This window comes from Amphiprion ocellaris, chromosome 5 (genome assembly GCF_022539595.1).
Source record: "Amphiprion ocellaris isolate individual 3 ecotype Okinawa chromosome 5, ASM2253959v1, whole genome shotgun sequence".
NCBI classification, from domain to species: Eukaryota; Metazoa; Chordata; class Actinopteri; family Pomacentridae; genus Amphiprion; species Amphiprion ocellaris.
This window is the reverse complement of record NC_072770.1, coordinates 39280302-39305711: the sequence shown is the minus strand read 5'-3', so window position 1 is coordinate 39305711 and position 25410 is coordinate 39280302. Positions and strand designations below refer to the sequence as shown.

The 25410-nt window shown below is 38.0% G+C and overlaps 1 protein-coding gene across 10 annotated transcripts in view; it reads left to right on the top strand.

Annotated features, from left to right (window-relative positions):
* The window catches only part of LOC111563161 (dedicator of cytokinesis protein 3-like), a 191709-nt gene that overhangs the window by 46025 nt on the left and 120274 nt on the right, over positions 1-25410 (top strand). For all 10 annotated transcript variants that reach the window (XM_055010982.1, XM_055010977.1, XM_055010976.1 and 7 more), the window contains exons 2-4: positions 10807-10890; positions 14890-14930; positions 19267-19322. In XM_055010982.1, coding sequence (XP_054866957.1) covers positions 10807-10890; positions 14890-14930; positions 19267-19322 — 181 coding nt within the window. The remainder of the gene's footprint in view (positions 1-10806; positions 10891-14889; positions 14931-19266; positions 19323-25410) is intronic.

Here is a 25410-nt window from a genome sequence, read left to right as displayed (position 1 = left end):
CTTGAACATTTACTTGAACATGATTTTGACGTTACACTTTGGTTCTTTTCTCGTCTTTATGTTGTGATGCCGCTCAGTAAAGTAGAATCTATTTTATTCTCTTTTTAAAAAAATGTGAACACCTGGTTAAAGGACCAAAGTGTCATTTGAAGCTGATCAAATCCACAGAAGTAAACTGTCTTCAGGTTTTCTTTCCATCATGAAACTGCCTATGAAGGTCCCTCAGTACTACATTATAAATACCTCATAACTCTGTTCTCTTTGTCATGGATTTTACTGGTGCTAGTTCATATAGAACCCTTTCAGTAGAGCCTAGTTTCCACATCCAGGAAGCTTTAACCAGGAATTCTGATGAACCAAACTCTTCTGATCAGTAAACATCCAGCCTGATTACATTTAAACCTCCACGTCTTTAATTCTATAAAGAACTGTTAAAGCAGCACTGATGTTCCTCACTAATGGACTGTTAAGAGGTAAAGCTGAACATATTTACACATTATGACTGCAGATGTTATTAAACCGGATGATCTGTAGAGTCTGCATTAGTGATCGTCGAGTTCTCTACAAACAACATGTTAACGTCTTGGTTCTCCTGGTCCTGGATGTGATTTAAAGTTGGTTTTGGATTTATTTTACTCTGGATCTGGTCCTGGATGAGGACTGGTTTCAGACTGTTGTGGACCTTTTTAGGAGTAGTTTAGGTTTGGTTTTGGTCCTCATACTGTACTGGTTTTAGACTTTTTTTGGACTGGTTCTGAATGTTGCTTTGAACTGGTTTGGGCTTGATTCTGGTCCTGGTTTTACATTTGAGGATTGGTTTCAGACTGTCTTGGGCGAGTCTTAGACTTTTTTTTAACCCCAGGAACACCAAACCTACCAAGATAACTTCTCTCTTCTTGTGCATGGATCAGCCGTTAGAGGAAACTTTCCTACAGAACTAGAGAGCTCTCGTATCCTTCATCTTCCTCCTGATGTAGATCCTGGGATCTGGACCTCCCAGACTGGCGTCACGTCTCAATTTTCAGGCTAAAGCGCAGCCGAGTGGTTTGAGCCTATTAATAGCAGAGATGAGTCCATCTGTTTGTCGGCTGGATGTGGGTTGGTGTGTCGGCTGTTCTGTCGCTGTGGCCTACTTCTGCTTTATTCCTCCTCCGCTTTATTTCTGTTTTGCATCTGGTCTGAGTCGTCGTGTAGCTAAAAGCTTCATGTATGCGGCTGCATGATCGCTGTTCATGAATAAATGAAGGAAGTTATGCTAAAGATCCTCGTCGCTGTGCTTTCTTCCTGCGTTTTCATTTCCACCTTGTCACGCTGACAGAGACTCGTTGTTCCCGTCAGCTCTGCAGTTTTAACTCCAGTGGAGGGAAAATCTCCTGCTGCACCCTAAACTCACCGACATCCAGCCTGAACTCACCGACATCCAGCCTGAACTCACCGACATCCAGCCTGAACTCACCGACATCCAGCCTGAACTCACCGACGTCCAGCCTGAACTCACCGACGTCCAGCCTGAACTCACCGACGTCCAGCCTGAACTCACCGACGTCCAGCCTGAACTCACCGACGTCCAGCCTGAACTCACCGACGTCCAGCCTGAACTCACCGACGTCCAGCCTGAACTCACCGACGTCCAGCCTGAACTCACCGACGTCCAGCCTGAACTCACCGACGTCCAGCCTGAACTCACCGACGTCCAGCCTGAACTCACCGACATCCAGCCTGAACTCACCGACATCCAGCCTGAACTCACCGACATCCAGCCTGAACTCACCGACATCCAGCCTGAACTCACCGACATCCAGCCTGAACTCACCGACATCCAGCCTGAACTCACCGACATCCAGCCTGAACTCACCGACATCCAGCCTGAACTCACCGACATCCAGCCTGAACTCACCAACATCCATCTGCTGCAGCCTCCGGGCATCGAGGAGGACGTCAAAAGCTTCATGTCCTAATTAGGATGAGGTCTGTCTGCTGGGCGTCGACACACAGAATGCACTGATGTGTCTGAAAGTGGAAACTCTTCTGTTAAAGCATCAACATACAGAACTAAAGTTTACATCCAGTACAAAGTCCATGTTTATCGGACTGAAATTTCAGTGGAATCATTGAAACATGAATCTTCTTTCCTTTTGTACTGATTTTTGAGTTTTTTTAGGACTGGTTTCAGACTGTATTCTGACTGGTTTTGAACATTTTTTTTGGGCTGTTTAGGTTTGATTTTGGTCCTGGTTTTAGATCTTTTGAGGACTGATTTCAGACTGTCCTAGGCAGGTCTTAGACTTAGACATCAAGCATGGTGGTGGCAGTATCATGCTCTGGGGCTTTCTGGAAGTGCTTTTGGACTGGTTTCAGACTGTCTTGGACTTTCTGTAGGAGTAGTTTAGATTTGGTTTTGGTCCCAATTATGTTCTGGTTTTAGGCTTTTTAGGTCTCATTTCAGACTGTCTTGCATGGGTCTTTATTTTTTTAACTCCAAGAACACCAAACCTACCATCAAGCATGGTGGTGGCAGTATCATGCTCTGGGGCTTTCTGGAAGTGCTTCTGGACTAGTTTCAGACTGTATGTGGGACTGGTTCTGGACTTTCTTGGGACTGGTTTCGGACTGTTTCTAAAACTGGATTCAATTTTGGTTTAGGACTGGTTTCAAACTGTATCCTGACTGGTTCTGAACGTTGTTTAGGACTGGTTTAGGTTTGATTTTGGTCCTGGTTTTAGACATTTTTAGGACTTTTTTTTTAGACTATCTTGGGCAAGTCTTGGACTTTTTTTAACCCCAAGAACACCAAACCTGGCATCAGGCATGATGGTGGCAGTATCATGCTCTGTGGAACTGGAGCTTTCCACAAAGTAAATGGAATAATGAAGAAGGAGGATCACCTCCATGTTCTTCAGGAAAACCTAAAACCATCAGCAGAAGGTTGATCTTGGACACAGTTGGATGTTTCAACCAGACAATGAGCCCAAACACACATCAGACGTGGTAAAGAAATGGTTCCATCAGGCTGGAATGAAGGTTCTGGACTGGTCTGCCCAAAGTCCTGATTTAAACCCATCAAGAACCTGAAGAACCAAGTCAGAAAGACAACAAATTTAATGGAACTGAACCAGTTCTGTCCAGAGGAGTCAAAGATAAACCAGAAGAACTTTAATAAATTTATGAAAGGACTATATACAGGATTGGAGGAATATACAGGATTGTTTTTACTGTGACAAAAATTTGAGTATTTCAGTGATTCCAGAGGTCTAGGAGTTGTTCTAAACTGAAAGCTGTCATCATAAACATGGTCTCTACTAGTAAACTTTTGTTCATGCCTGTACAGAACATGTTTAATATCCTCAGATGCGATGAATCAACAACTCAAAACGGATCCAAAAGGACAAAAAACATCCAAAATGACTAAAAGGGCTTCACAATTAAATTTAATGTTGGCTCAAAATAGCTTAAAATTTACCCAAAATGACTAAAAATGTGTTGAAAATGACTCAAACTTGTCCAGAATTACAAAAATGGTTCAAAATTACTCTTAAAATTGGTCCAAAATGGTTTAAAATCTGCCCAAAATGACTCAAGATTTGTCCAAAATGACCCAAAAAATGACCACAAAGTGGAACGGCACCCGAATTGGTGCCGTTCCACTTTGTGGTCATTTGTTGTCTTTCTGCATCAGACTTGAGTAATTTAAATTGATAGTATAATGATACCACCATCTCCATGCTTGACAGTAGGTATAGAGTCCAGAGGAGTCAAAGATAAACCAGAAGAACCAAACTGAGGAGGAAACTGACAAATTTAACCAAATATTAACATTTCTGTTTGTATATTGTCATATTGCCAGAAGACATTTAATAAATCTAGAACCAAAACACATGATTGTTTATTGTGATGAATATTCATAGATTCAGAGTTCTAGGACTCGTTGGATGACAAACATGGACTGTAGGAGCAGATTTAAAAATGGTCTTTAATTATATTGGTGTCAGTGGGTTTCACTACTTATTGATTGTCGGTTTTACCTATATAAGGTAGGAACCTTTGTGACTAGGTAGGGTTTCCAGCTGGAGGGGACAAATCAGTTTTTGACCGCTAAACGTAGAACGCTGTACACTGAATGGCAACTTGTAAATGGGAATTTGTGCACTTTGGAGTTTGCAGGGAAACCAATAAAGACACTGTGTTCAAGGCAAGTTAAAACGAGTTGGACTTTCATTCATTAGTACGGTTATTAAGCGCGTCAATTACATTTTTATGGTTCCCGGTTGGATGCTCTCAGTGGCTTAAAGCATTGGCTTAAGCCTCTTTAACATGGACTCTAGAAGCTGTGTTCTTCATCTTTCCCTCTGAATCTCTACAAGCTGCTTCTTTCTGTGTCTCATGCAAACACTCTGATCCTCTCCAGATTCTGTTTCTGACTCCAGGGATTCCTGTTTTCTCCTTTTATTCGCCAATAAACCGAACACACGTCTAAATACTCATGTAAAATGTTTCCACATATTGCAGCAGCAGCAGATGCATAAAACATGAGTTCAGTAAAATGCAGCATAACGATGCATTAGTGTTTACAGGAACAGGAAGCTCCATTACGACGCTTTAAGGGCAATTATGGGTTGTTTTGCTTGTTGTATTCTATTTGCGTGTCACAACGTCTTGGCTTCGTGTTTCTCTGATTTGGCTTTCGGCTGCACAGATGAAGCTTCGTGCCGAGAAGTTCTGCAGATCAAACTTTTCTGTGAAGCTTTAAGGTGATGCCAGGGTTTGGTTTTTTTGTTCGTATTCCAGCTGTAGTGTGGCGGTTAGAGAACCAGAACATAGAACGGTATTAAAAGCTCATTTAGTTGTTTTGTCTTTGATAAAATTACAGCATGATGAAACTCTAATACTGTAGATACCAGAATAGATTACAATAAACCTTTTAACCTCTCCAGAGTGATTATGTTTGAATACAGCTGCTGACTCCTCTGATCCAGTTTCAATAGAACCATTAGATCCAGTCATTAGACTCAATTTCTAGAGGGGGAAAGTCTGAGGAGCTCAGCAAAGATCTGAAAAAGGCCGAAACTTAACCACATAGTTATTGTTTTGTTTGTTTAGTTGTTTTTGTTGTTTTGTTTGTTTTTCTTGCTGAAAAGGTAAAGGTGCAGCACAATAAAATCTGTCCTAGAATATATTAAAGGCAGAGGAACTGTCCTACAATATGTACAGCATCCATCCATCCATCCATCCATCCATCCATCCATCCATCCATCCATCCATCCATCCATCCATCCATCCATCCATCCATCCATAATAGTTTTCTAAAACCATTTTTTGGTCCTAAATATTCAGATTTTTTTCTCTCAAACAGTAGAAGTGATAAATAGTTTTGATGCATTCAGGTGAATCTATGAACCTGAATCAGGTTCACTGTCACTAACTTTTAGTCTAATTTCTGGATTTTTTCTTACTTTCTATTATTTCTGAATCACAGCTGTTTAATTTAGACATTTCATCCTGAAAAATGCACTTCTATGTGTTGAAAATTCAATTGAAAGGATGCTGAGGGTCCGTATTTTGAGCTGCTGCGGTTTTCTGCAGGATGAGGCGTAAATATGGAACGTTTTCATCAATATCTCCTCGCTGGGTCTTTGAACACTTCATAATAAACCTTGAACAGTGAGATTTCTGCAGGACTGTAAATAGAAACTCATCTTGTTTGCAGCTGAACTGATGTATTTTTACGTCATTACTGCTGTTGTCATGGCGTCAGTCGGAGCCTCTTTAATATTCAGTATGAGGTGTTTTCTTATTAAATGCCTCTTCAGATGTGTTTAAGATGATTATCAGCAGCAGCACGTTGGATGGTTTAAAGATGATAGCAGCAGCAGATAAATCATAGATAACATTTTAAATCTGTGTATTGGTGGTAATTGTAAACCGCCGTGTCTCATAAATATCTTCTAAACACACGGAGCTGGTTTCTAATCTCTGCTGTCGTGAGCTGGAAACAGAAGCATTCTGGAATCACAATTAAACTCTGAACTGTTAGAGGAGCAGTGGGAGGACGAGGAGGAAAAAAGAAACTCCAGGAGATGAAATGCAACAGTGTGGCTGAGGCTTAAGAAGTCTGATTGAAGAGAAACCTAATGATGAGAGTGATCAGGATGATTTTTTTGAATATTCTAATATTATTCTGATTATTTTATTTCCTTTGGTTCAGATTTATCTTTTGGTCGTTGTGTTTTCTGGTCTGCGGCTGTTTGATTCAACTCCTTCAATTTTATTGTGTGTTTTATTAATAAATGAGACTTTTATTCTGAAGATTTAACCCCAGTCTGTAGTATGTTGTTATTCTTGGAGATAACTATCAGAGTAAATCCTGAAACAGAGCGTTCAGTTAACACCAACACTTCTTCATTAGACTGTAACCCTCTGAAGTTTGATTGGTTGGTGTGTTTGTTGGTTGTTTGGTTTGTTGGTTGGTGTGTTGGTTGTTTGGTTGGTTGGTGTGTTGGTTGTTTGGTTGGTTGGTGTGGTGGTTGTTTGGTTGTGTGGTTGGTTGATGTGTTGGTTGGTGTGTTGGTTGGCTGGTTGGTTGGATGGTGTGTTAGTTGGTTGGCTGGTTGGTTGGATGGTGTGTTAGTTGGTTGGTGTGTTGGTTGTTTAGTCAGTTGGTTGGATGGTGTGTTGGTTGGTTCATGTGTTGGTTGGTTGGTTGGTTGGTGTGTTGGTTGGTGTGTTAGTTGGTTGGATGTGTGTTAGTTGGTTGGCTGGTTGGTTGGGTGGTGTGCTAGTTGGTTGGATGGTGTGTTAGTTGGTTGGATGGTGTGTTAGTTGGTTGGATGGTGTGTTAGTTGGTTGGCTGGTTGGTGTGTTGGTTGGTGTGTTAGTTGGTTCATGTGTTGGTTGGTTGGTTGGTTGGTGTGTTGGTTGGTGTGTTAGTTGGTTGGATGTGTGTTAGTTGGTTGGCTGGTTGGTTGGGTGGTGTGCTAGTTGGTTGGATGGTGTGTTAGTTGGTTGGATGGTGTGTTAGTTGGTTGGATGGTGTGTTAGTTGGTTGGCTGGTTGGTGTGTTGGTTGGTGTGTTAGTTGGTTGGATGGTGTGTTAGTTGGTTGGATGGTGTGTTAGTTGGTTGGTTGATGTGTTGGTCATTTTGTGTTCTGTCTCATTTTTGTGGTTTGTCCATTTTTTGTCGCTTTGTAATTTTTTTGTCTAATTTTTGTTTCTTTTTGTTTTGTGTCGTTTGTCTCATTTTTAGTCATTTTATGTCTCATTTTTGTCTTTTTTTGGTCATTTTGTGTTTCGCTTTATTCGGTGTTTTTGTCTCGCTTTTGCTGATTGTCCATTTTTTTTGCATTTTATGTCATTTTTAAAATATTTTGTTTTGTTTTTGTTGTTTTTTGTCTTGTTTTTTGTCTGACTTTTGTCGTTTGTCTCATGTTTTTGTTGATTTGTTTCTTTTTTGTCATTTTGTGTTTCCTTGTTGTCTTGTTCTCGTCATTTTGTGTCTTTTTGACTTGTTTTTGTCATTTGTCCAATTTTTTTGTCGCTTTGTGTCGCATTTTTGTAATATTTGGTCTTGTCTGTTGTTTTTTGTCTTCCTTTGTTTGACTTTTGTCATTTTGATCATAAAGTAAAATACTAGATTGTTCATTGTTGTCGTTTTGTGTCTCATTTTGGTAATATTTTGTCATGTTTTAGTTGTTTTTATGTTTTGTTTTTTGTGTGACTTTTGTCGTTTGTCTCATCTTTTTGTCACTTTGTGTCTCTTTATCATTTTACGTGTCCTTTTTGTCTCGCTAGTGTTTTTTGTCTTATTTTTGTCATTTTGTGTTTCGCTTTATTTGTTGTTTTTTGTCTCACTTTTGTTGTTTACCATGTTTCTGTCATTTTGTGTCTCATTGTAATATTTTGTTTTGTTTTTGTTGTTTTTTGTCTTTTTTGTCTGATTTTTGACGTTTGTTTAATGTTTTTGGTCTCGTTTCTCTTTTTTTGTCGTTTTGTGTTTCCTTTTTATCTCACTTGTCGTATTTTCATTTTGTGTTTCATGTTTTTTGTCTTGTTTTGGTCATTTTGTGTCTTTTTTTGTCTCACTTTTGTCGTTTGTGCATTTTTTTGTCATTGCGTCTCATTTTTGTAATATTTCAGCTTGTTTTTGTTGTTTTTTGCCTTGTGTTTGAGTTTTTTTGTTTGACTTTTGTCGTTTTGATCATAAAGTAAAATACTACATCATGAGTTCCAAAGAAAACCATAGGAGTTATTATGTTATGATTTTACTGGTTCGGTCCACTGGACATCAGACTGGGATGAGTGTGACCCCTGGACTTTCCTGCAGGAAACGCTCCACAGACCTCATTAACTGGAGGATTTCTGTGGACTTCCAGAGCATCGGAGCAACAGCTGGAACAACAGAGCAGCGTTTAAATATTCAGATGGAGCAGCAGCGTGACCACGACTGGACAGAAAGTCGTCTTTGTCTCCTTCAGATCAGAACAAACTGATCTTCAGCCAGACTTTATGGAAACAGAAAACAGAGACGAACTCAGACACAAAGTCTGTCTTTAAGAAGAACCGATGAGCCTCCAGGCTGTGGTTTTTATCTCCTACATCCATATTTAACATAAAACCAGAGTTCTGCTGGATCACAACGAGTCTGTAGCGCTAACATCTGTCTGCTGAGTCCTCATTTAACCCCAATCCGTCTCAATCGGTTCTAGGAACCTATTGAAACCCTAGGAATTATTATTGTTATTTCATTTATTTCTGACCGTTTGACCGATAGAAAGTCTGTTAGCTCTGAGGAAATACAAAGAAAACCAACATACATTCTTTTATATGTCTTATTTGTTGTCGCTTTGTCTCATTTGTCTTATTCTTTGTTTTGAGTCTCATTTTTGGTGTTTTGTTTCATTTTTTGTTGTTTTCTGGTCTCTTTTTGTCACTTTGCGTCTAATTTTTCCACATTTTCTGTCTATTTTATGTCATTTAGTGTCTTTTTGTGACAACTTTGTGTCTCATTTCTGCCGTTTCTTGTCATTTTGAGTCTCATTTTTGGCGCATTTGCTGCCACGTGTTTTACCTTATTTGACAGAAATTTATCTGTTTTGTGTTATTTCTAAATATTTGACCAATATAAAGTCTGTTAGGTTTGAGTCAATACAAATCCCCCAACATATATTCTTTAATTTGTGGCTTATTTGTTGTTGCTTTGTCACATTTGTCTTGTTTGTTGTCGCTGTCTGTCATTTTTGGCATTTCATCTTGTTTTGCCTCTTTTTTCATATTTTCTGTCTATTTTATGCCATTTAGTGTCTTTTTGTGGTCTTTCTGTCTCCACATACTATAGATGTTATAGATATTTACCTTTTCACATTTAAATAGCTTCTGCAAATGAAACCTTTTTATCAGCTACACACTGAAAACAAAGAAGAGGAGGTTTTCCTACCGCACAGAAATCTATCAATTTTTTTGATATTTTGACAGTTTGACAAATAAAAATGTCTGACTCTTGTGAATTCCTTTAATGCTGCCTAGAATCTCTTGGAGACGCCAGATTCATTCATGCTCTTTCCAGACATCTGTTGATTATTTTAATGCAAGCATCAACTTCCCAGTTCGTCTCAATCACCTGAACTTTAGTCGGAGGTCGTTAACCTCCACATTAGTCTTTGTCATGGTGCCCCTTTACTGGCTAAACTCTCAACTTCCTGTAGTAATATCTAAACCATGACTTCAGAGTACATGGGATATGCAGGCTGATACTTTCCTAGGAGGATCTGGAAGCATTTTAGTTTGAGAAACTTTATCCATCTCAACTTTAAATTGACCTTAAAGTGCCTGGTTGTGTTTTTTTTTAGCAGCGCTGCCTCACTTCTCTGGCTAACGGAGCTGTAAACACCAGGTCACCATCAGAAACCCAGAGAAGCTTCTTCCCTCAGGCCAGAACTCTGACCTCTGAAAACACTCGGCCTCGTCTTCCCTCCTTTGCAAAGCTCTATTTCTGCTCTTCTGACTTTCTACGTTCTACTTTTTGGTGTGTTTGTCTTGAATTTGAACCGTTTGTTTGCTGTAATCTTCATCTTCCACAGAAGTCTTTAGTCATCTTTTAGAGCCTAAAGTCTTTTAGTCTTTAGACTCTCAGATGTGTTTTGTTTTTGTTGTCTATTGCTCTCTTTTTATTGGCAGTGCTTTGCCTTTTTCAACCAACAACGCAGCTTCCTGAGTTTATCTGAGTCTGATAATCATTAATGTTTTCCCCTCTGGTTGCATTAATGTTTGTCCAGGTTTGATGGTTCGTTTTTTTATTGGTAGAACGAAATGTGAACATTCTCCCTGACGATGTTTATCTGATGTGTTTGAACAGTTTTAATGTTTTAGTGACATTTAGCATCAGTGGTTTTATTAATGTTCCCCAACAACACATGTTAAGATGATAGAGCGCCCTCTAGTGACTGCATTAGCATGAAGTCTGATGGTTTTTATACAGGAAGGAGGTCAGGGTGGATGGAGGGGTCCATAAAAGACCAGCAGTGTTTTAAAGTAGCAGCATACATTCCCTCTAGTTCTGTATTTAAGTTCAATTATTAGACAGTTTTTCCATTTTCTACTAGTTTATACTTACATTCTGCCACATCTCAGAGGTAAATATTCTACTTCTGATTAGCCATGAAGTTTCCAGCTGTAATAAAATGAGTCCCCTTCAAACATAAATCTGATTAAACTTTGACTGTTGGGTTAAAACGTCTTCCCTAAAAATGACCTGTTGAAGACATTTTGTTCCACTAGATCCTCATGTTTCCTCTCTTTTCCCATCTTTCCTTCAGTGATCTGCAGCTTCCGAGGCTTGGTGGTTCAGGGTTTGGCTCTGGAGGTCGGAGAGACGGTTCAGATCCTGGAGAAATGTGAAGGTAAGACTGAGGAACGTCACCAAAGCTCCAGAAAACACGGAAAACGTAGATTCCCTGAACGTCTGTCATCATCTGAATATGGAGAACGTTTGTAGAAGAACAAAGAACGTTTCTGGAGGCTTTAAAATCTGTTATTTATCAAACTTCATTCAGTCACATTAATCAGGAATTCAGTTTAACTTAGCAGAAACATTAGAGATTCACCCAGAAACAGAGTTTTACTGGAGACTTAGTGTCCTTTTCTGGTCATTTAGCATCTTTTTGTGCCTTTTCATAGTAATTTTATGTGTGATTTTGCATCTTTTCATGGTACTTTTGAGTCTTTTTGAGGTGATTTTACATCTTTTTGTGATGATTTTGTGCTTTTTAGTAAATAACCACCATGAAATGTTTTAAAGGTGATTTTGTGTCTTTTTGTGGTGGTTCTGCAGGTTTTTGTGTTTTTTCATGTGTTTCATGTTGATTTTTAATCTTTCTGCGGTGATTTCACACATTTTCATTGTGATTTTGCATTTTTTGTGATATGAAGCATCTTGTGGCAATTTTTAATTTTCTGGAGGTGATTTTGTGTCTTTTTATGATGGTTTAGTGTCTTTTTGTGTTGATTTTGCGCCTTTTTGTAGTAATTTCATGTGTTTTCATGGTGGTTACGTATCTTTTTGAATCTGCGTGTTTTTTTTTAGGTTAGTCATGTGTTTTGTGGCAGTTTTGCATCTTTTAGAGCATCATTTTGATTGTGCATCTCTTTGTGGTGATGTTGTCTGTTTGTGGTGCTTTCATGTGTTTTTAGATTGATTTAGCATCTTAACATAAAAAGGCACAAAATCACCCTAAAAACCCACAAAATCACCACAAAAAGACACAAACCCCCACAGAAACACACTAAATCATGGCTGATGTAACTCAGCCACGTCCTGCTTTCAACCCAAACAGAAGCTGTTGCCTGATTAGCATATAGACGAGAGGCGAGAGGATAAACACAGCCGTCCTAACAAGGCTGATAAATGAGAGCTGATTGATTATTAATTAGCCAATTCAAGCTCATCTCCATATTCAGATCAGATAATGGAAAACTGCAGAGAAAAATAATGGGTTTGGCAGCAAGAGAAGATGAAAGTTAACGTGAAGTGTCCCATCTGGTTAGTGTGTGCTTCACTGGAGCGTTTTTCACTCACGTTGGACCCGTTGGCTCCCCCTTCTGGCAGAGAGAGGTACTGCACAAACACAGTGGCTATATAATAATGGAATACGCTTTATTAAGACGGTTGACTGATGTTCTAAGATTCTAGACCCAGAAAAGATAAAGCAAAAAAAAAAAAACAGGGCTATAATAAGAAAATAACTCAGCAAACTGTACAAACAGGACACTGTAAAAATATTTAAAAATCAGTGGAGAAAGGATGGAAATCTGGCAGCAAGAAAAAATACAATGGAACATAGTAGGATACTAGAATAATTAAAAACAGTAACAACCGAGCAAATAATGGCAAATATCTGAATAATAATGACATTTTTAGCTGATTTAATAAGTAATGGCAGCATCATGGTGTGAAGCACGGTGGTGGCAGCATCATGATGTGAAGCATGGTGGTGGCAGCATCATGATGTGAAGCATGGTGGTGGCAGCATCATGATGTGAACCACGGTGGTGGCAGCATCATGGTGTGAAGCATGGTGGTGGCAGCATCATGGTGTGAAGCATGGTGGTGGCAGCATCATGGTGTGAAGCATGGTGGTGGCAGCATCATGATGTGAAGCATGGTGGTGGCAGCATCATGATGTGAAGCATGGTGGTGGCAGCATCATGATGTGAAGCACGGTGGTGGCAGCATCATGGTGTGAAGCATGGTGGTGGCAGCATCATGGTGTGAAGCATGGTGGTGGCAGCATCATGATGTGAAGCACGGTGGTGGCAGCATCATGATGTGAAGCATGGTGGTGGCAGCATCATGGTGTGAAGCACGGTGGTGGCAGCATCATGGTGTGAAGCATGATGGTGGCAGCATCATGATGTGAAGCATGGTGGTGGCAGCATCATGGTGTGAAGCATGGAGGTGGCAGCATCATGATGTGAAGCATGGTGGTGGCAGCATCATGATGTGAAGCACGGTGGTGGCAGCATCATGATGTGAAGCACGGTGGTGGCAGCATCATGGTGTGAAGCATGATGGTGGCAGCATCATGATGTGAAGCATGATGGTGGCAGCATCATGGTGTGAAGCATGGTGGTGGCAGCATCATGATGTGAAGCATGATGGTGGCAGCATCATGGTGTGAAGCATGGTGGTGGCAGCATCATAGAATGACTAGTTTAATTTTCATATTTTTATTAATGGATATTATTTTGTAGATTTCTGTTTTTATTGACATAAAATATATTTTTGTTTAATTCTTGTGAACAAACAGATTGAATCAACATCAGACTGTTAAAAATCAGTGAAAGAGGAACTATCTTTAATCCCTGAATCTGATTTCTGAACTTCCTCACACAGATTCAAACCATCTTTCCTTACTGTTCGGACTGAGAACCTGTTTTCTTTTCTGAACCTTTTAAAGAATCTTCTGTCTTTAGGAACAAACTGGACGTCTAAGAAGGTCAAAGTCATAAAAGACATGGTTTGATAGAAATAAACATCTCTGTAGCTTCAGTCAGCCGGGAGATGTCTTTATTTCCACCTGGATGGAGACGGATGATGTCCTCTTCTACATATTCAGTCCCTGGAGTTGAGTCATTTTCAGCTGTCAAGGTTTTACTTCAGGTTGAGTCCATGACAGCTTTCTGGTCCGTGGAGGCATCAGATGAAGACCCGTCCGTGTGGAAACAGCCGTGGAGGCTTCAGTGTCATGCACATGAAGCCTGCAGTAGGTCAGGCAGGTCAACAGCAGCCATAAACTACACTTTCTGTTTCTACTGGACTTCAAACATGGAGATCTGAGCTGTGGTGGATCCAACATGAAGCTAATAGAACCTTTAGACTGTGTTTATGCTGAAAAACATTTGTACAAAAAGAGTGTAGTGTCAAGCTAATCTGCTCTCACATGACCTGTTGTAAACTGTTAAAATATATGTTTTATATTCAGTTAAGGACAGAAGAACTACACATGCTACAACTCAGCTTATGAGTCATTTTATAATAAATATTCATAATCTAATCAGTAACTTTTCACAGCTACTAAAAATCCATATTTTTACCTTGTTAACATGTCAAAGTGGTATTTTATTCACTAGAAGACACGTAATGAGGTCAATAAGTAATAAACTTGATTCAAACTGAGTTTCAATGTCATTCTCATAAAAACATTTACTACATTACAAGTTTATATTATTCTGCTTTACTAGATCTTATTAGTAATCATCATGATGTGAAGCACAGTGGAGGCGGTATCATGATGCTGCCACCACCATGCTTCACATCATAATACTGCCACCACCGTGCTTCACATCATAATACTGCCACCACTGTGCTTCACATCATGATGCTGCCACCACCATGCTTCACGTCATGATGCTGCTGAAACAGCTAAAATGATCAATATTTTACTCATAATAATAACATACATAATAATTATTACTCACATTTTTTTCTACAGTTTTGAACTCTGCAGTATTCTGCTCCTCTTTGCTCCACTTGATACCAGATTTTCATCTTTTCTTGTTGATTTGTTAGTAAAGAATCACTTTTCCTTCTATGCTACACGAAGCTGAATTTGGAAAATGTGTTTCTTTTTATTTTAAACAAACAAAAATCCTCCAATTAAAAGAATGAATAAATGTGCCTTATCTCCACGTTTCAGAATCTGAAGGAAACACCTGGAGATAAATCAGCTTATCTAATGATCAGATCAGGATCATTTCAGGCTGGAACTGTAATCGATGGAAACCAAATGATGTGTTTCTTCACTTTGTTTTTGTTCTGTGCTTTTTCTCCTTATTGTTTGAAACATTCCAACTGAAGGTTCTTCTCTGTTGACTCCAACTGATGTTTGTGTTTCCTTCAGGTTGGTTCAGAGGATTCTCCACCAGGAGGCCAAACATTAAGGTGAGTCTCCTGATTTACTCATTCTGCTTTCATTTGTTGTGTTGAGGAACAGATGGTTTAAACAGAGAACGTTTCTATAAATAATCCAAACTCTTAATATGTGCATCGCTTCATTTCATCTGTTGTTCTTCTACTACTGACTCCTGCTATACCTCCTGATTAGTGGTACTATGACTCCTTCTGTTCCTCCTGATTAGTGGTACTATGACTCTTGCTATACCTCTTGATTAGTGGTACTATGACTCCTTCTAAACCTCCTGATTAGTGGTACTATGACTCCTCCTAGACCTCCTGATTAGTGGTACTATGACTCCTTCTGTTCCTCCTGATTAGTGGAACTATGACTCCTAGACCTCCTGATTAGTGGTACTATGACTCCTCCTAGACCTCCTTATTAGTGGTACTATGACTCCTTCTGCTCCTCCTGATTAGTGGTACTATGACTCCTTCTAGACCTCCTGATTAGTGGTACCATGACTCCTTCTAAACCTCCTGATTAGTTGTTCTATGACTCCTTCTAGACCTCCTGATTAGTGGTACTCTGACTCCTTCTGTTCCTCCTGATTAGTGGTACTATGACTCCTTCTGTTCCTCCTGATTAGTGGTACCATGACTCCTCCTATACCTCCTGATTAGTGGTACTATGACTCCTTCTATATCTCCTGATTAGTGGTACTATGACTCCTTCTATATCTCCTGATTAGTGGTACCATGACTCCTTCTAGACCTCCTGATTAGTGGTACTATGACTCCTTCTAGACCTCCTGATTAGTGGTACTATGACTCCTTCTAGACCTCCTGATTAGTGGTTCTATGACTCCTTCTGTTCCTCCTGATTAGTGATGCTATGACTCCTTCTAGATCTGCAGCTCATTTAGAACCATGTTCATCAGTTTGACTGACTGGAATCACAGCTGGATTCAGTCTGAGTTTCTACTTTTTCAAATCTAGTCTTCATAAAGTTTTTTTTCTTGATTGTTCTCGACTTTTCAGCTTTGAAGCAGCTCAGTTATTAAGACGTAATTTTGAATCATTTGACATTTCAGTGATTTCTTCCAGACTGAACCCATCAGTCTGACTCCTGAAAACAGCAGATTATGATTCAACTGTGACTCCTCAGTAAAAACCTGATATTTAATCTTATTAATGTGACCAGAAAGTGTTAAACGCTTTAAATCTGGAGAGAATGTTTTCTAATGACTTCAGCAGAAATCTCGTCTCTCCGACCTTCAAGAGTTCAGATCTGCTGGTTTATTTTCTGTTGAATCTGTGCAGTAGAAAGATGAAAGGATGAACGGATGAAAAGATGAACCGATGAAAGGATGAAAAAATGAACAGATGAAAGGATGAAAAGATGAACGGATGAAAAGATGAAAGGATGAAAAGATGAACAGATGAAAGGATGAAAAGATGAACGGATGAAAGGATGAAAAGATGACCAGATGAAAAGATGAACAGATGAAAAGATGAAAGGATGAAAAGTTGAAAAGATGAAAAAGTGAAAAGATGAAAGGATGAAAAGATGAATGGATGAAAAGTTGAAAAGATGAAAGGATGAAAAGATGAATGGATGAAAAGTTGAAAAGATGAAAGGATGAAAAGATGAATGGATGAAAAGATGAAAAGATGAAAGGATGAAAAGATGAAAGGATGATGTGAAGCTAGTTTTCCAAACCATCTGACATGATGCTGATTCTTCTGATGATGTAAACATGCTCAGTGTGATGTCACATCCTGTTCTTGCCTGCTCAGGTGTTTCTGGTTGTACGTCTGCAGCGTTTACTTCTTGTTTCTTTACTCTGGGTTTATGGGCTCACATTAAAAATACAGCAGATAAAATGACGATTTATGTGTCATAGCTGGTCATCTAATCCAAGTATCAGAGTATTAAAGTCATGTAATTTGATTACTTCCTGCTACTTTTGGATGAACTCGATAAGTGACATTTACTTGAATAACATTAAAATAAATTACATAAAATTAAGTTCAAATAAATAACATTAAATTTAATTAAATTACATAAAATTTAATTACATTAAATAACATAAAATTAAATAAAATTATATAAAATTTAATAAAATTGAATAACATAAAATAAAATAAAATAACATTAAATTAAGTAACATTAAATAATATAAAATTAAATTAGATTAAATAGCATTAATTTAAATTAATCAACATTAAATTAAATTAAATAGCATTAAATTAATTAAATAACATTAAATTAAATGAATGAACAATTGACAAACAACCCAACAAATAAATAAATAAATCTATTGATGAAATAAAGATCAGTGAAGAGCAAAATAGAATAAAACAGAAAATCAAAATAATAAGTTACATTAATTTAATAATTAATTAATTAATTTAACTGCAGAAATACAGTAAATTAATTTTATTTATAAAACGCCCTGAAGCTCCGTCCGGTCAGATAAACCCATACAAAGAAGAACCTGTCAGGTGCTATTAAACCAGACAGGAAAAAAAGAGTTTTAAAGAGACACGAATACGAAACATCTGTTTCTGATCCAACATCAGCTGCAGGAAAATGAAAAAGTCTCACGTTAACGGAGCAAATGTGAATTCAAGCCGTGACAACATGAAATTCAGTGAATCTGAAAGCACAGAAAGATAAAGTCCTTTTAAATGAAGAGCAGTTTTTATCTGTTCTCCTGCCTCTTCTGTCTCTATTGGACTCTTACATTTTACAAGATGCAGCTCAAAGCTACCTGAGTGACACCAGAGGTTTAAAACACCAGTAAACTCCAGCAGAAGTGAAATTTGGTGACATAAAAGAAAAGATTTGTATTAAAAATGAAAATCAAAAATCTCCCCTCCTTCATGCAGCAATCGGCCAAAATTTTCTGGTCCTTTAGTTGTTTAGAACCGAGTTTAACACTTAAAACAGTCTGAGAAGATGGAAGAACCCTCCAGATGTGGAAAGTAAAGCTTTAAACCTGCATCCTGTCTGACGGCCAGCAGGGGGCGACGCCTCAATTTACTGATTCACTACAACAGAGTTCAAGAGCATAGAATAGAATAGAATATTCTTTATTGTCATTATACAATGTATAACGAGATTGCAGAGCTTCTCCTTTACAGTGCAAGGAAATTTTAAAGTAGTGCAAAAACAGTCTATTTACATATATACAGTATAAATAACGGAGATAAATAACGGAGTGAATATAAATAGCAGTGAATGAGACAGTGGTGTATATTGCACAGATGCACTATGTTGTTGGCTTTGTGTGAGACCTGTGAGAGTTCAGGGTGGTGATGGATCTCGGAAAGAAACTCTTTTTAAGTCTGTTTGTCCTCGCTTTAATGCATCTGTAGCGCCTTCCAGAGGGCAACAGATCAAAAAGCTGAGAACCGGGATGTGAACTGTCCTTGATGATGTTCTGAGCATCAAGCTAGCATTGATTCTAGTCCAAAACCAAGTCCAGGACCAGTTTGGAACCATGTCTAGAACTGAAATCAAGTCTTAAACCAGTCTAGAGTCAGTCCAGGACCAGATGTTTTATTTTCAGAAACGTCTCTTCAGGCAGCAGCTTCTTGTTTTCTTACTTCAGGCTCTGACTTTCTGAGTTTCCCTCCTCAAATGTGGAGTAATGAGACGTTCTGTGTCCTAAATCTTTGTGTGTTTGGAAGCTTTTTATGTGACTGCAGGAAAGAAAAGCTGTTGGGTTTCCAAAATGTGTGACTCCTTTTAGTTGTTTTGTTCCTCATTCTTGCCTTGTTTTTGTTGTTTTTTGTCTATTTTAGTTGTTTTTGCCTCGCTTTATTTGTTTTGTTCCTCGTTTTTCATATTCGCTGTTTTTGGCAAAAATAGATGTTTTGTTTTCCTCATTTTAGTAGTTTTTGCCTCGTTTTCGTTGGCTTTTGCCTGATTTTAGTTGTTCTGGCCTTTTTTCATCATCAACATGTAAATTAATTCATTTATTAATTTTTACTTTAGTAAATATGATCTGTGCCATTTTACAGTCCTTAATATGCATAATGATATACATCACTTTTTATTCAAACAGGACATTTCTGTAAAATAATATCATTTGTTTTAGATTTAAATACAGGAAAATGCTGTAGCTTTATGGTCAAATATTGTAAAATGATGAATTATTTTTTCTTCTTTTTTTGTTTTTACTGACAGCATGAACACTTACTTCTTTACTAGATGTTGTAAACCAGTAAATGTTCAGTCTGGGATCTTTAGGGTCATATGACAGTAAAATCTCTACTCTTTTTGGTTTCCTGTCCAGCTGAAAAAGTTCCTCCTCCAGATATTCCTCCTCCATCCTCTCTGACTGTAATCTTCTGTCTGTTTGTGTCTCTGCAGGGGGTTTTTCCTTCCAGCTACGTCCATCTGAAGAAGGCCGTCGTCACCAACAGAGGGTGAGTTCAGATGTTTCTTCACTTCAACACCTTCAGAGGTGGTTTCATATTAAAGCTGCTCCACAACGACAGGAAGATCTCCTTTAAACTTCCATCCTCACCATCTACTGACCTTCTCATCAGCTCCGATGACTTTTTTAGAACTTTAGATTTATCCAGAGCAGCCTCATGTTGGTAGAAGACTGGTTGAGAAGAGTCTCAAGCTGCTATTCTAATAATGATCGAGAGTTTGCTGCCACAAAGAGACTTCCAGAAGATCAGTGAAGCATTCAGCTCTTTTCCTTCATCAGATTCTCTCACCTTCGTCTTCCTCCTGTGACTCATTTCAGTTAATTTTTGCTTCATTTTTGTTGTTTTTTTTTTAAGCATCATTTTGGTTGTCTTGTGCCCCGTGGTCGTTTATTTGTCTCTACGTGGTCCTTTTTTTGTGTATTTGTGGTCCTTTATTTGTCTCTTTGTGGTTGTTTATTTGTCTCTTTGTGGTCCTTTTTTTGTGTCTTTGTGGTCATTTTTTTGTCTCTTTGTGGTCCTATATTTGTGTCTTTGTGGTCCTTTATTTGTCTCTTTGTGGTCTTTTTTTGTCTCTTTGTGGTCATTTTTTTTGTCTCTTTGTGGTCATTTTTTTGTCTCTTTGTGGTCCTTTATTTGTCTCTTTGTGGTCGTTTATTTGTGTCTTTGTGGTTGTTTATTTGTGTCTTTGTGGTCGTTTATTTGTCTCGTGGTCATTGATTTGTCTCTTTGTGGTTGTTTATTTGTCTGTTTGTGGTCCTTTATTTGTCTCTTTGTGGTCGTTTATTTGTGTCTTTGTGGTTGTTTATTTGTGTCTTTGTGGTCGTTTATTTGTCTCGTGGTCATTGATTTGTCTCTTTGTGGTTGTTTATTTGTCTGTTTGTGGTCCTTTATTTGTCTCTTAGTGGTCCTTTATTTGTCTCTTTGTGGTCGTTTATTTGCCTCTTTGTGGTCGTTTTCCACGATATTTTGGATCCATGTTTAGATTTGGGTTCTGGAAGGGGAACCATTGATGCCGTCAGTAGTTCGTTGATGGGTTCATCTCATTCAAAGAGCAGAAAGACTCGACATTAAATCAGTGTTTGCTAGCAGCTGCAGATTTTCGAGGATCTTGGCAGGTTGTTGATTTTATTCAAACATCATAGACGACTTCGGATGCTAATTTGTGAGCATTTATTCCCAGTTCTGGATAGTTGGACCAGAATTACAATTACACAAACCACTGAATTTTAACTTAAGTAATTTTGTGCCTCGTTTCAATTGTTTTTTTCTTACCTCATTTTGGTAATTTTTTGCCTCATTTTAGTTGTTTTGTGCCTCGTTTTGTTGTCTTTTGCCTAATTTCAGTCATTTTGTGCTTCATTTTGGTTGTTTTTTCCTCATTTTGGTAGTTTTTGCCTTGTTTTAGTTTTGTGTCTCACTTTAGTTGTTTTTTTGCCTCATTTTCTGGATTTTTGGACCCAGCAAGGAGCTTTTATTTATTTATTTATTTTTTTAAATGCCAGAACGTCACAGAAAACGTACAAAGGAAGCAACGAGGTTTATCGTGGAGGTTGTTCTGAAAGTTGATTGTTGAAGCTTTAATTTTAGTTCTGGTTGAGTAAAGAACTGATCGGATTATTATTAACAGAGAAGAATTTAAACCTCCAGACTTTCTAAACTGTTGGATTTCTGCATCTTTAAGTCGCTGCACTACTGATCTGCTGGTGAAGATGGTTTCTCTCTGCTGTGGTTTTACTTTAGTCCTCTCCAGGCTGGTTTGATGAATCTGGTTCCTTTTTGTTTAGTCTGTAAAGAAGCTGCTGATTCTCCTCCAAGTTCGAGATTACAGATTTTCCTACATTAGCATAGCGACGGGAGGCTGCAGATGAATCGGAGCTACAGAGCGTGTCCTCATTTGCATAAGACTTTTTTAATTAAAGGCATGGAGTGAATTAATTGGAGTTAGTGAATCCTTAGCTGGTTCCAGTCGGTCCTCGGGGTAAACAAAGAGTTTAAAGTCAGTTTTTACTGGATCCAGATACAGTCATCGAGTTCTAACATACAGAGAGGATATTTAGGTGCTGATATAAGAATTTAAAATAAAAATATGAACTAGTCTGTCAGTTTGCTTTAATTTACTGAAGCAGAACTGATATTATTGTTTAAGAGATTCTGAGAAATGACAGGAAAATCTGAGAAGACTGAGCTGAACCATTGAACAGATCATTAAAATGACTTAAAGCTTCTGGAGGGAGTTTATGTGGAGGCCCAAATATAATCAGAAACACCTTCTAAATATTTAATGTGTCTAAAGGCTTCGGTTTTTATCTTTTATTTCTGATACACAGTTAGACAGGAACTAAATCTGTCACAGCGTTTATATTTTCTCTTAAAACAAACATTTTTAGGACAGTTTTTTATTCATTTATTGTTGTTTTATTCTCATCTTGTCAAAGTTTTTAATCCATTTATGAAGCATTTCCCTGATAAGACACACTTGAAATACATAGTTATTAAAATCAGTCCAAAGTATTTAAAATAATAATAGTAAATAATAATAATAATAATAATAATAATAATAATAATAATAATAATAATAATAATAATAATAATAATAATAATAATAACAATAATAATAACAATAATAATAATAATAATTCTAGAATGTATTCAGAAAAAAACATTTCTGCATCTGCAAAAAAATAATGTCACCACCATGCTTCACATCATGATGCTGCCACCACCATGCTTCACATCATGATGCTGCAATAAAGCAATCAATTAATTAGAAAATTTAAATACAAAATTAGCAAACTATTATTTTTGTTGTTGTGATTATTACAGGTAATTTCATAGCTTTTTAAAAATTAAACATCCTTCATGAAACATGGGGAAAAAAAGTAAAAACAAACATGATTTAATATAAAATTAAAGCTGGACAATTAACTTTTGATTATGGAAAATGATCTTTTTTTATTAAATGTTTTTTTTCCATTATTTTCCTGTGTTTTTGGCTGAAAGATTGTTTTCCACAGTTTTTCTTCTTTTCTTTTTTATTTACAGTGCATGTAGCTGTAAGAACAACAACAACAGACGCTGGATACTTTTATAACTATGCTATTTCAATACTAAATTTAATTCTTTTTACTGGTCATAAATGAAGGATTTTAGCTTGTTTTAAATCAATATTTTTGTTTTATGGCACAAATGGATGTAACTCAACAGCATAAAGGTTTGTTTTCACACAATAAATGAAGGTAGATGATGTAGGAAACCCACTGATCTACAGAACATCATTTAAAAAGAAAGTTTATTCTGACTTTTCCACCCAGTGAGACGCTGCTGCCATAGAAACAGTTGATGCTGTCTTACTTATCTTTGATCTCTTTCTGATCGGACTAATTCAGATGGAAATCGCTGCTCTCTTCTTTAAGCTTTAATGAACACAAACAGCCTTGACGGAACTCTTCCTGCTGTCTGGAGCAGAAACCTCCTTCCTTTAAGTCCTCACTGTCAGACGTTCATTTCTATATTTAAAAATGTAACTTGGAGCAAAATGTTTAATGGCTTTTCATTTGTTCATGCTGAGTTTGAACACTGTTGGGATGTTGTGAAGCTTCTCTGCAGGATAAATAATCTCAGAGCCAACGTCTGTGAAAATGAAGCAGCAGAACACCATCAGAGTACACCTGAAAACAGGCTGCATTCACTCAGAAAAACTCTTTACTCTGCTCGTTTAACACCAACATCTAGACCTCTATGAACATCTAGACCTCTATGAACACCTAGACCTCTATGAACATCTAAACCTCTATGAACATCTAGACCTCTATGAACACCTAGACCTCTATGAACATCTAGACCTCTATGAACATCAACATGTAGACCTCTATGAACATCTAGACCTCTATGAACACCTAGACCTCTATGAACATCTAAACCTCTATGAACATCTAGACCTCTATGAACACCTAGACCTCTATGAACATCTAGACCTCTATGAACATCAACATCTAGACCTCTATAAACATCTAGACCTCTATGAACACCAACATCCAGACCTCTATGAACACCAACATCTAGACCTCTATGAACATCTAGACCTCTATGAACATCTAGACCTCTATGAACATCTAGACCTCTATGAACATCTAAACCTCTATGAACATCTAGACCTCTATGAACACCTAGACCTCTATGAACACCTAGACCTCTATGAACATCTAGACCTCTATGAATACCTAGACCTCTATGAACATCTAGACCTCTATGAACATCTAGACCTCTATGAACACCAACATCTAGACCTCTATGAACATCTAAACCTCTATGAACATCTAGACCTCTATGAACATCTAGACCTCTATGAACATCTAGACCTCTATGAACACCAACATCTAGACCTCTATGAACATCTAGACCTCTATGAACACCAACATCTAGACCTCTATAAACATCTAGACCTCTATGAACACCAACATCCAGACCTATATGAACACCAACATCAAGACCTCTATGAACATCTAGACCTCTATGAACACCAACATCTAGACCTCTATGAACACCAACATCTAGACCTCTATGAAAACCAACATCTAGACCTCTATGAACACCAACATGTAGACCTCTATGAACACCAACATCTAGACCTCTATGAACATCTAGACCTCTATAAACATCTAGACCTCTATGAACACCAACATGTAGACCTCTATGAACATCTAGACCTCTATGAACATCTAGACCTCTATAAACATCTAGACCTCTATGAACACCAACATCCAGACCTCTATGAACACAACATCTAGACCTCTATGAACATCTAGACCTCTATGAACATCTAGACCTCTATGAACATCTAGACCTCTATGAACACCTAGACCCCTAAGAACATCTAGACCTCTATGAACATCTAGACCTCTATGAACATCTAGACCTCTATGAACACCAACAAGGCCTTACCTTCTTTCCTCCAAACATTTTTCTGCTCAAATCGATAATTTTTGTTTGTTTTATATGAAAAAAACAAACAATGACTGTTTTTGTACAAAGATTCACATTTCAATGATTCCATCAGAGTAAATTCAGAGTTCCAGGAGTCACTGGAGTGTACAGACTGATGATAGAAATGGTCTTTACAGTGGATCTAACTCATGTTAAAGACTGGACAGAATTCTTCCGGGGCAGTGATGCTAGTACAGGTGGAATTCTTTGCATTTTTTCTGATAGCAGCTCCTCCACATAAACTCCCACTCATGCTCTCAGAGTCATCCATGCCAGGAGTTCACGGAGGTCTTTAAGAACTGCGAAACAAACCGACAAGAGGATTCAGCTGCAGGATAAAGTACTTTAAATCGGTTCAGGTAGGCAGCCAGAGGCGTCCAACGAGGAGTCGATGAATCCAACAAACTAACGAGCAGAAACACTGGTAGGAAGATGTCAGCTACAGAGATGGAACCACATGGAGGTAAACCACCAGGGAGGAAGGTAATGAAGCTCAGCTGGAACTAATGGAGGCCGAGCAGGAGGTTACTAAGATGGAAACACAGTGAGGGAAGCTCAGAGGACAGATTCTAAAAACAGAAAGAGATGAATAATTAACAAGACAGGCAGGTGGTTTATTGAAGGAAAAACTAATAACAAGACGGGTTCTCTGTTGTCTCACAGTCCTGGTTCTGCAGAGAAACACAAATATGACTGAGATGGTGACTTTAAAAAACAGCTGTACACTCTAAAAAATAATAAAAAACAAAGGTATGGTTAATGAACACTTATTTAATAATTCAGGTTATTAACGACTTAAAATCCTGAACTGAAGCTGTGGTGGAGATGTTCCATCTTCCTTCCATTTCTTAATGATGGATTTAACTGGACTCCAGCAGATCTTCAGGAACTTGGAGATGTTCTTGTGTCATTTAATTCAGATTAGTTTGTAAAAATGTGTCTTCATGTTAACATGAAAGAAAAAGCAACAAAACAGATCATCACCTTGTTTAAAGCACCGTGAAGGTAGTGTAGTAGAAGTACAATAGTCCTCTCAGAAACGTGACAGAGCTGAAGGAAGATGTAGCATCACAGCGAAAACACTCAAGCAAAG